The following is an 11668-nucleotide window of genomic DNA, read 5'->3' on the forward strand; positions in this document are numbered from 1 at the left end:
AAAACAACATTATTTCCACATTCTTTTTTAAACTTCTTTAAACTTTTTTGCTACACTTATCACCAGCGGCAGCAAAAAAATTAAACAACTCTTTTCCGACTTGTTTTTCCGTACAAACACACACACAAACACACACACAAACACACACACACAAACACACCTCAGGTATCAAACCAAATCAGATCTTAGCCCGTTGCGTTTTTTTCCAAACACTTATCCTTAATGGATTGATTCGCTGTCCTGTGTGAATTATACATTCGATATGATTCCCTAATTTTATAAAACTTCTCCTTTTGTGATTGAAGTTCACCTGTAAATATCTTAATCTCACAAAAAAATAAATCCGGATTTACACGTCTCCCAGAAGGAGGAGAACACAATCAGTGATTTTGCCATGCTCTTCTATTATTATTATTATTATTATTTTTCCACAAATATATGTAAATGTACCCTTTGAGATATGTGTTTAGCACTCAAATACTAGTTCTGCATTTGATATAATAATTGTAATGTAACATCTTCAATGATATGTCGTGAGAGGGAAACAGTGCAGTCATGATATGATGGATTGAGGTGCTTGTGACGTGTACATTTTAAAATGATTTTAGAAAAAAAGAAATGGGAGTTGATTTTTTTATGGTTTGATCAGTTTTAGGCAGCTTGTGATTCTGTAACATTGATTTTCATTTCAAGTTGGAAAAACACGTCACTTTTTTTTTATTGTTTCCTTTTATGCTTTTCAACGTCATGCTTCTCACGTTAGCCACAGAGGCGGGTTCGGATGTTTACACTCTGCATAAAACAAGTCAGGAATTTTCATACATTGATTTTATAATCAAATATGGTTTGATAATCATAAACGATATTCCAAACGGAACGTCACCGGTTAGTTCACCCGTAAAAAAAACACTGAAGACACATTTTTGAACTTTGATGGGATGAAGCATGTCGGTATCGTCCATGTGTGCAGCTGTCTACTCTGTATAAAAAAGGACTATATTGCCATGTGTGTTATGTTTGATAAATATACGTGCTTTGCCGCCAGGTTGATGTAAAGGCAAACTTCAATTTCCTATAAGACGATGCGTGTCAGGGTGTTGTTGTTTCCTTGTTGTTTGCATGAAGGAGACATGACTGTGTCTTTGCAGTTTTTCAGGTGATGTGTAGTCAATTGTTCTGACAACTATGGTAGGCGGTGTTTGACCCCCTCCTCCTCCTCCTCCTCCTCCTCCTCCTCCTCCTCACCCGTCCCCCTCTCCACCCACTCTTTTCTAAAGAAAAACTCCATTGTACTTTGATGGCATCGTAGTCCCCTGTAGGTGTTTTCATTATTGGTTTTATTTTTTAAGTTGGAAATAGTTATATGACTCCTATATAGTGATGATTTTTGTAACCTTCTCTAGTAAAACCGATATTTTTTATTATCGTGACACCGTTGTCTCCTGCCTCTTTCTTGAGTTCGGGTCTATGAAGTGATCTAAGAATCTAAAATCAACTTCTAATGTGGTTAAAAGGAATATTTATATATATATATATATATACCATACAGTAAATGGGTAAAGACCCCCCCCCCCAATAACAAATACTTTATATGATTCAAAACTTCTCCACTCTACATATGCCTTGTTTCTTAATAAAGACTTCTGCCCCGATTCTTCAGAAAATTCCCAGAAGAATGTGAAAAAAACAGACTCACAATGTTAAAGTGAAAAAAGAATTCCTGGATCCACACCAGAAACACAGCCATTCTCTCCTGACCCATATTTCCTCCTCCCACCAAGTTTCATGCTAATCCGTTAAGTAGTTTTTTGGGTAATCCTGCTTCAACTAAGAGGAAAACAAACGCAGATGAAAACTCCTTTGGGGAGTAAAAATACCCATAAAACCCAGGATGACCTCTGAACATGGATTTTTATATTCAAGCAACATTCCACAAGTCAAGGTATTAAATTATTGTAATATCAGAAACAGACAAAACAGCTGCTTCTTACATTTTTTATGCTGGAACCATAAAATCTGAGCAAGGTGCTTAAATGAATCCATGCAGCCCATAAAAATAGGTTAACCACAACAATAAAGAAATGATAGATGTGTAATTACACCTGTAGTAACCTGAACCCCTCGGCCGGATGAATAACTGAGCTGCCTGATTCTGTGTGATTCCTCAGACCTCAGTGGAAACCGTCCAGAGACCAGAGTCAGTTGGTTTCTTCAGAGCTCTGATGTGGAATCAGGATGTGGTTCGAACACATTACGTTTGTGAAACTACTGAACGACCACAGCAGCTCTCGCAACCGCAGGCCCACAGGTGTCTTCCCTCACACCAAATCATGTTCATTTAGTTCACACATTCAAATTGGAACTGGAGAAATCGTCTGAACCAGTGTGTTAACTATGAAACCACAAACAGGGGAATATCTCTGACTTTTGATAAATGGGACAAAGAGGGTTTTCAAAGAAAGATATCACTTATTTTCCCTCTATTTCATTTTTGGCCACTGACTGGGAGTCATGTGCCTCGAAGGAATGAGATCAGAGAGGCCACAGTGTTCCAGTGACTTCAGGGTCAACACACACACACACACACATTATAGCAACAACTGTATTAAAAGAAACAATCTCTGCTGTGGCACCGTTCACCCAACAAGCAAATACAAGTTGATCATGTGATTAAAAACATGAAATCTAATCTATAAAGGTAATTACAACAAATTTAGATGCAAGCAGTCGTGATGTAATATTTCAAAACTGTTTGTCACTATTTAATTGTGTTGTGCTGATAGTAATTGTAATTATTTGGCAGCATTAGCTGGTTATAATCTAGTGTGATTAACATACTGTTCTACTGGAGGAAACAAATTAACTGTTATAAAACATGAATTACTTTATTCAACTTAATTTGCAGCATGGACAAAAAAACAAATCACTTTTTCAGCCCAACTTTCCTGAAGCTTCTTTGGCAACTGGCTGGTTGGTTGTCACATGTCACAAGTTCAACACATGAATAGTGATTATTACTGAGGTATATCAAGCAATTATTCATCAGTAACTGAGGTTTGTTACTAACCACAAATAAATCTATGAAATCTGCAAAGATATATTAGAGCTTTTATTTCATTTGACGTTCTTTTATTGCTTTTCATCGAGTAATAACCGCGTCTCCGAACTTCCAGCTGGTCCACGGAGGTTTCCGGTCCCTTGGTGGTAAAAAAGGAAATGCTGAAAGTTGGCACAGAACGTCGTCCGTTCTTTGAAATGTATTCATCCGTCTTAAAAAGGCTGAAGTGAGAAGAACACCGCAGAATGTTCAGACGCAAGCAAACACCGGTTCCTCTTTTGGCCGAACCACAAACTGCATCAAGCGTCACGTGAGCCGGGGCGTTCCTCTCGGCTCAGCAGCAGCTGGGGTTCGGGCGACTCTTTCTCTGTAAGTCCACCGTGTTGGTGTGGATGAGGTCGTCCGCTCTGTCATCCATCGCCAGGATACCGCGAATCGCCTCCTCGAAGGCCGGCGCCACGTTCGTAGCATCCTTGGCGCATGTCTCAAAGTACGGGTGTCCGCCATTCTCACCGCACCACCGCCTCGCGTCCTCCCCGGACACCTGGCGCTCCAGCACGTCCACTTTGTTGCCCAGAACCACGAAGGGGAAGTTGTCCGGGTCCTTGACGTCAGCGTAATAGGTGAACTCCTTCTTCCAGTTGGCCAGGTTGCGGAAGCTCTGCCGGTCGTCGATGCTGAAGGTGAGCAGGCAGCAGTCGGAGCCGCGGTAGAACGGCGTGCGGAGGCTGCGGAAGCGCTCCTGACCCGCCGTGTCCCAGATCTGCAGCGTGATGCTGTGCCCGTCCACCTCAAGCTCCTTGTTGAGGAACTCCACGCCGATGGTGTGGAAGAGGTGCGAGTCGAACTTGTTGGTGACGTAGCGGTTCATGAGGGACGACTTCCCCACGCCGCCGTCACCCAGAAGGATCACCTTCAGGAAAGTGGACTTGGACGTCATGGTCGCAGTCAGAGCAGCTTTAGGATCCACGAAGGTTTGAGGACGCCAACAATGAAGGAAGGGGTTTCACCTGAGGAACAGGAAAACGTTTTAATACCAAAGAGCAAAACAACAACGTCAATTTAGAACATTCAAGATGGTCCTATCCACTAACATGGAGGAGGAGGTATCGATGAACTACACTGCAGCCAGCCACTAGGGGGCGATTCAGATGCTTTGGCTTCACTTTTGGAGAGCTGTCATGTCGTCCATCTTTATTCACAATCTATAGTATGTAGGCTTCACTAAGGAGGGTATGAAAAGACTTCTCTTTAGTGCCATCTGGTGGACATAACCAGAATAAAACCATTGCAACAGCAACAGATGAACCACAGAATTGTCATTTTCTAAAAACCTGCCTGGTTCCAAATCCTCATAAATGACATTTTAAGCTTCTTTGTCATAAGATATTTAACTAAACTACAATTAATTCAATGATAATTAACTGACTATATTTGGGTTTTGGACATTTGATAGATTAAACAAGCTCCGTGAGTTTTCTGACATTTAGCAGAATAAAGGGAATAATCAGAAGAAACCCAGACAGATTAGTTTATAATGAAAATACACGTAAGAGCTATTTAATACGCAGACTCTATCCACATTCCACTTCCTGTGAGAGCTTACATGTTTCCTCACATGAGAACTGCAGATCAGACCAAAGTCAGTCGACTGAGCTAATCCTATTAAACAGCCACTGCCCCCTAATTACACTACGCAACAAACGAGCTTCCTACACTGTGTAACGTGTCGTGCGTGAAACGATCTGTGGAGAGCAGCACATCACATGGAGCCTGATCACAGGACCCAGTGAGTCATCAGCACCAGAAGGAAGATTCCTCACCGTTATGTCCGCACGTGGCTCATCCTGTCAGACAATCTGTGGAGAGACGACCAGAGAGAGTATTAAAGTTCGCTCCCACTCACAGGCTCAGCTCCCAGTAAGTGACTGATGAGGATTTAAAGTGTGAATTTAATCCTGTGACACACACAGAGACTCGCTGCGATCATTCCACCTCCGCCCCACAATGAAGCTCAGGGAAGAGTAGGTGGGGAATCTTAAGGAGCAGGTTTAAATGGGGTGGGGGGGAGGAGCTTTAGGGGGGGGGGGGGGGGGGGACACACAGGATCAGTGCCCCCGCCACAGTTGAGATAATATGATGGAGCACCCGTCCATCACTTGCTGTCCTGGTATCAGTCTGCGATACACTGGGACCAGTCAGAGACACAAAGTGAAGCAACTGAGTCTCATGCCAGCTCCATGTTAGTGGGTGGGACGAGGACCAAGTCAATTGTTTCGTTAACTTTTCCGATAAGTTTGGTTGTGTTTAGTTATTTTATGCTATATAAATTAAACGTCATGATTGACAGCTGACACTCACTTGTGATTGACTGAGTGCGTCGATCGGTTATTGATTAATTAACGGTTCCTGACATTTTTAAAGCACAAATACTATAACATAGATTAATATATGCTGGTTCTAGCTTTTAAACTAATGGTTCAACCGAACCACCAGTTGAACTAAACAAGAATTATCTTTTGTTTTTTGAGGGGTACTAGGTAAAAAAAGTTTGCGTTACTATTTTGAATTCCAGCACCCAACCAATTCTATAAGTTACCTCAAGTCCTGCAGAAGCACTGTGACGTTTCATGAATTCTGCAAACTCCATCTAAGCTTTACTTTGTTAATTTATTATTTCACCTCAAGCTGGTAACTATACAGCTATTATGAAAAAGACGTTGGACAGAACGTTACACACACAGTTCCATCACTTCCTGTCTTCAACCATCTGTACATTACACAACAGGAGGTCTGGTGCCGTCCGCAGCCAATTAGGCCTAAACTGAGCAAATCTGCAGCTTGTTAGATGAAGTTAGGTTTAAGTGAGGAGTTGAACTCTGCTGTGGACTCAAGGGAATATATTTAAATCTAGGATCTAGATAAATGTCCACTTTGTCTAAGGAAACACAGATTGTGGTGCTGTCACTTTAACATTTAAAAGAGCAAAATATAAGAAGCAGAGTTGAAGCATGAGTCATATGCTTCATTCAACAGAGGAGGAGGAGACTGTAAAAAGTTTACAACTCAACACACGATTACACTAAACTGAAAAATACTATAACTTTATATTTTCTAAACGATAAGGATGATTTCAGGAGACTCAGATTGAGTGAGGCTCATTTATCATCAATGGATTCGATTTAAAACTCCAACAACACAAAGGAACTACAACTCAAACTGATGTTGACTTCCACATAAAGACACGGATCCGAATGGCTGTGATATTTGTGGCAGAAATGCTTCGTTATTTCCGAGATCCTTGCGCATATCATATTTTGATCACATGTTAAGTCGGAGGAAAGAGCAGCAGGAAATACATGATGGCGGAAATACATCATCTAATTGTTTATCAGCACAAAAGTAGCACGCGTTGTCACTTACATGCTCCAGCAGTGGCTCCTGTGCGTATCAAAGTTTGTGCGTAATGGAATGCGTAAAGACACGACACGGCGAGTTGCTTGTCCGATAAAGGGCGCGCTTAACAGTTACACACTCAATACACATCCCCACCCCCCCCCACCCCCCCCCCCCCCAACGACTGAAGATGAAAGTTTCAGCTTCTTAAGGAACCAACCTGTGAGCTCGGCGGAGCCTCCTCTTCCATGCCGGCCGGGTGCAGCTGTCAGCCGGGGACGCGGAGCTGCGGTGGTGCCCCCCGCTGCTCTGTGGCCCCGCGCAGCCGCCGGTGACGCTCATATGACCCGGGTGTGTCCCGCCTCCTCTCATCATGCGCTCTCCTGCATGTGTGCGCGAAGCATCGTGCGTCTCTCATCCGTTTAGAAAAATAGAGAGTTGACTCTTTGTCCTTTATTCTGCTGCTCATCCAGGAAACAAACCTTTATATCGAGTTTAAATCTGGACGAGGATCAGTAGGTTGAACCAAAAGCCCCTAAATGAATATCAGGGGTCAACAGACGACTGCACAGTGAAGAAATGAAATTACTCAGCATACTATGATTTCCAAATAAAGTGAACAATAAATATTCACTTGGTTGATAAGAGTATCAAAGTACTACATCCACCATGTCCCTGGTTCCCACAGCGAAGTGTCCTTGAGCAAGACGCTACAAACCTAAATGTCCCAGCAGCCGTATAAGTGAATAATGAAAGTGCTGTGAATGTGTGTGAACTTTGAAGCACTTTGAGTGGTCGATAAGACAAGAAATATATAAATGCAGTAATTTTACATTTAGAAATTCATTTGTAAAACGATTGTTGAGGGCGGGTGACATTTCACGTCTATGGAATCTAGTGGTGATTGATAGTTCTTAGGATTTAGAACTGAAAATGGTTTATATTTAAAACCTCTTGTGTCAAACTGCATGAGAATCTACTTGAGTCATTAACAGCTCCATCATCTTACCTCCACCTACGTTATCTGTCTCTCTCTGTCAGTGTGAGGTGGAGGAGGGTGGAGGCAGCAGCACTGACACACCGCTGTGACTGAAGGGATGAAATCCTTCACACAACACAACAACCAGAAGAAAGATAGGGAGGATCTGAGAGGAGACACAACACAGAGAAACGCCACAGCGCTGCAGATACCACACACACACAGACACACACATTCCTACTGTATCTCAGTGACGAGGGGGCTGCAGCATCCATATCTGAACACATGCAACTAATCACAAGAGCGGGGGGGATTTTCACTATGACACGTATGGTTTGTCATTTAAAAACCAAGTGAAGTTGAGGGAAAAAGTGAAAAACATCCTCTTTGATTGAGGAAAGTTTTATTTCTATTAACAAAAATACACATTTCCTGAAACTCCAGGGCCTCGGCCTCACAAACCCGTCGCCGTGATGTCACGCTGACGTGTCAGTGAGTCGGAGCGCCACGTCGACTGCCTCCACACACTGCAGGACCACGGGTATCAAACCCCCGAGGCCGAGGCTCAGAGGGGCAGATTACTGACTCACATGCTCCTTCTCTGAGGTCACATGGCTCATCCGCACAATCCAGTTTGCTCCAAGTGAATGGGATATTGTCGGCAGAAGAATTTACCCAGCATGCACAGCCAGAGTGGCTTACACATCAGTGCAACAGGATCCTGTTCTTTCTCCCACAGGTCAATGAACGCTTGCATTAGCGAGGGAGAAAGGTGACATGTGGAAGCCAGGAGAATTAAATGAGAGACGGACAATTAGAGCGAGTGGAGGAAACAGGAAAGGATTCAGCGAGAAGAAGAAGAAGAAGAAGAAGAAGAAGAAGAAGAAGAAGAAGATGATGACGAGATCTGCCTCGTGAAAAGTTGTGGTTTCAATCTGCGGCTGCAATAAACACCAACTTGGGTCTTACGCCTCCTGTTAAAAGTTTTCACAGTTTCTTCCGCTGAGAAAATACTTTTAAACAAGATTACAATTTATCAGTTCAGTAGTATTTGTGTAATCGTCCTAACAAACATCAGGAGATGAGAACTCAGCCTCCTTCAGCGATCCAAACATCGTGACTTGGATTCAGAGACAGACCCAGCCGCTGTGGTACCACTGCTGCCCACACGCACTGCAGGTCACAAAGGTCATGGCATCCTCGTCAGCGCCACCACGCCTCACCCACGCAGGCAGGAACAGGGCGCCCCTGGACACCTGCGTCACACTACAGTCCGACCCCCCGCACCTTTTGCAGCGGATCTTCTGGGTCTGGGTCCCCTCTAACACCTGAGGCAGCTGCCTCTCGCTCACACCCCGAGACGAGTACTCCTCCCTGAGCTGCCGCAGCTCCTCGCTCGCCATCTCCTTCGCCGACATGTGGGCGAAGGCCTCGGGCGTCAGGGAGCCGCTCAGGAGGCCCCGGCGTAGGTGGCCGTTTTTAGGATTCCTCAGGTTGGCTACCTTGCTCCTCACGCAGGTTTTGTATTTGACCTCGCTGTGTCTGTGGAGCTCGTGGACGTGACACTCGATGTCTCCGGCCAGCCGTGAGGCCTGGTCCTGACCCGGAGGCTCGGGGTGGAGGGCGGCGAGGAGCAGCTGAGCACATTTGTCTCTCACTGATGATGACGCAGATGAAGTGGGAGTCTGGAGGTTGTGTTGTTCCACTGTGGATGACTCTTCTTGCTCTTCCTCAACCTTCACACTCCCTCCACCATCACCTGCCTGTGCTGATCCACAGGGGGGTTCCTCCTCCTGCCTGGACCCCCCTCCATCCTCCTCCTGCCTGGACCCCCCTCCATCCTCCTCGCTCCCCCCTCCACATTTCACTTTGCTGTATTGCCTCTTCCACTTGGACAACAGGCTCTTGACCTTCTTCCTCACGCCCTCGTCCGAGCAGGTCCTCAGCAGCCTGTAGAGAACCCTGACGATGTCCGTCCCCTCCAGCTGCTCGGCCGTGACCTGCGACTCATCGAGGTCACCGAGGAGGATCCAGATGTTCCCGTAGCTTCTGTCTGAGGTCAGTTTCTCGATCTGCAGCGCACAGTGAACCAATCCTTTGGCTTCCATGGCGACTGGAGAGATGAAACAGTTTAAGTCCTGAATGCAGAAGATAAATATGCTTAAATTTAATGTGGAGGCCTTTACCACACAGATGCAAAAGAAATTTGCTCCATTATGCAGTTTGCGTCTATTGAAATGGATTCATTTCTCTGTGTTTGTTTACCTGAAGTCCTTCATGGTTTTTCTGCTCCTTCACACAAACAGGAACCAACAACAACACGTCCGCATGGAAGCGGCCATGTTGAATAGTGTCATGCCGTCAAAGCAGTGACGTTGCCCGCCTTGGCCTCTAGATGGTGCTGCAGCCTCAGAGAACCAGAGGCCCAGTGTGACCACGAAGGGGTCTGGATGAGTTTCTAGCTCTGGAACTGAATGTACCTGAAGCTGACACTCAGAACACTCCTCCTTTTAAAGGACATTTCTGTTTTGATCAGAGTTCCCAACAGGCTGAGACAAGCCCCTCAGTCTGTCCTGCAGATGTTGTACAGATGTGTCACTTAGAGAAAAGTTATCGAGCATAAGGACCAACACAGTGGACAGACGAGTTGGCATAGACAATAAAGTCACACAACTTATTCAAAACACATATTTGCAGCATCACCTCCTGTCACATGTCTTCTAGTCTAGTCTCTAACAGAAGTTGAATAACAATAAGAGTGTTGTGACACAGTGAATAATCTAACACAGCTTTCTGGATTCTAGACGTTCCAGCTTCGTCGAAGGTCAAAACCGTCAAACTATTCAAACAGATTCAATTCACTTCCGCAGCTCAATAAACAAATTCAATAGAAATTATTGATTTCGGGTTTTAAAACCTTCACCTGTCAGATTTTGGGAAAGACATCTGCAAAGTTAAGGCGAAAACAAAAACCTGCCACCTCTATAATTTCAGTACAGCGCCTTGAGGGAAATCACATCTGTCAGGATGTTATTGATGGTTGTGCCAAGACTCGTGAAAACACACAATGAGACATCCGGTTTGTAATCTGTACAAACGTCCATTTGGAAACACTCCAATGAAAAACCCTGGCCCAGTTAGTTTCCTGAAACCAGACACAAACCGAACCAGGGAGCCAGTTAAGTCCAGGAAAGTACACCCCTGTCAAATGATATGTCATCATCCAGACAGACAGCTCCTTGAGATACAGAGAGCAGGGTGTCATTATGTAACCCACGCTATGACATCACCCTCTCAGACATATATTAAACATTTGCTTTCAGGATTCATGCAGCCGGGGCCGATAGCGGTGGAGGGAGGAGGCCCTGTGGGAAAACTGATGCACTGTCTCCTCGTGTAATGGCTTCTGGCTCTCGAGTCTTCAAGCAGCAGCTCTTAAAACCCCAAATGGACATTAGAGCTTCTATAGGAGACGTCTGAGCAGCGTCCAACTTTTCTTCTCAGAGTTCTCCTGCCGCCTACGTTCAAAGGAAGATGTTGTTTTTTCTGCCAATCAGGTTGAAGTTAAGTGGATTGAACCTGTGACCTCTCAGTCACAAGAGGGTCTCACACCTCAAGCTGTGTGTTGCCTCTGCAGTGTGTGTGTGTGTGTGTGTGTGTGTGTGTGTGTGTGTGTGTGTGTGTGTGTGTGTGTGTGTTGAGACGGGTGGGGTCCAGCTTAGCCTTCAGGGAACATATGCAACAGACACAACAGAAAAGAAAAGACCCTCTTCCAGCAGCCGACACACGGCCGGCCCCCTGTCTTTTGTTTCCCCAGCCTCACATGACTGGAATTCCCGACAACACTCACAAGGCTCCTCGGATCTTATCAAATAATGGAATGGAATTTTACCAGCACGCCGCAGCTGTGGTGGGTTCTCGCCAATAGGTGGCGCTCCCTGCACTGCTGCTGCTGGCCTGAATGGAGCCCTGTGAGGAAGTGGAGTCCTGCTGTATCACATCCTGCTTTTGTTTGTCTCCGCCTCTTGTGCAGACCACGCCACACTTGATGGCATGTACACATAACCGTTTACACACACACACACATGCACGCACTTACACGCACACACACACGCACACATGTAGGCACCCACACACACAGAGCCCCGCCCTGAGCTTGAGGAGGTGGGAGGCCTTCTTGTTAAACTGATCAGTTTCTTCATGGGCAGACATTCATGACAACATGGTAAGTCCCT

At 45.1% G+C, this 11668-nt stretch overlaps 2 protein-coding genes across 4 annotated transcripts; both read right to left on the reverse strand.

Annotated features, from left to right (window-relative positions):
• Window positions 1-2159: 2159 nt before the first annotated feature.
• LOC128430854 (ras-related protein Rab-9A) lies at window positions 2160-6769 on the reverse strand. 2 transcript variants are annotated; one of them, XM_053416948.1, is made up of 3 exons: window positions 6675-6769; window positions 4882-4917; window positions 2160-4068 (listed from the first exon to the last, which is right to left on the reverse strand). In XM_053416948.1, exon 3 carries the CDS (start codon window positions 3996-3998, stop codon window positions 3393-3395), a length of 606 nt encoding a protein of 201 aa, XP_053272923.1. In that variant the 5' UTR covers window positions 3999-4068; window positions 4882-4917; window positions 6675-6769; the 3' UTR covers window positions 2160-3392. The 2 variants fall into 2 exon arrangements, with proteins under 2 accessions (XP_053272923.1, XP_053272924.1); XM_053416949.1 differs by lacking the exon at window positions 6675-6769 and adding an exon at window positions 6482-6614.
• A 37-nt stretch (window positions 6770-6806) lies between these two features.
• Window positions 6807-10224, reverse strand: LOC128430855 (transcription elongation factor A N-terminal and central domain-containing protein). 2 transcript variants are annotated; one of them, XM_053416950.1, is made up of 2 exons: window positions 9699-10224; window positions 6807-9571 (listed from the first exon to the last, which is right to left on the reverse strand). In XM_053416950.1, exon 2 carries the CDS (start codon window positions 9539-9541, stop codon window positions 8561-8563), a length of 981 nt encoding a protein of 326 aa, XP_053272925.1. In that variant the 5' UTR covers window positions 9542-9571; window positions 9699-10224; the 3' UTR covers window positions 6807-8560. The 2 variants fall into 2 exon arrangements, with proteins under 2 accessions (XP_053272925.1, XP_053272926.1); XM_053416951.1 differs by having other exon boundaries at window positions 6807-9546; window positions 9699-10221.
• Between the last annotated feature and the right edge of the window lie 1444 nt (window positions 10225-11668).

This window comes from Pleuronectes platessa, chromosome 24 (assembly GCF_947347685.1).
Source record: "Pleuronectes platessa chromosome 24, fPlePla1.1, whole genome shotgun sequence".
Lineage (NCBI taxonomy): Eukaryota > Metazoa > Chordata > Actinopteri > Pleuronectiformes > Pleuronectidae > Pleuronectes > Pleuronectes platessa.

Excerpts from the sequence above, each read along its gene's own strand:
- LOC128430854 (XM_053416948.1), bottom strand. The coding sequence starts at position 3,998 with ATGACGTCCAAGTCCACTTTCCTGAAGGTGATCCTTCTGGGTGACGGC.
- LOC128430855 (XM_053416950.1), bottom strand. The coding sequence starts at position 9,541 with ATGGAAGCCAAAGGATTGGTTCACTGTGCGCTGCAGATCGAGAAACTG.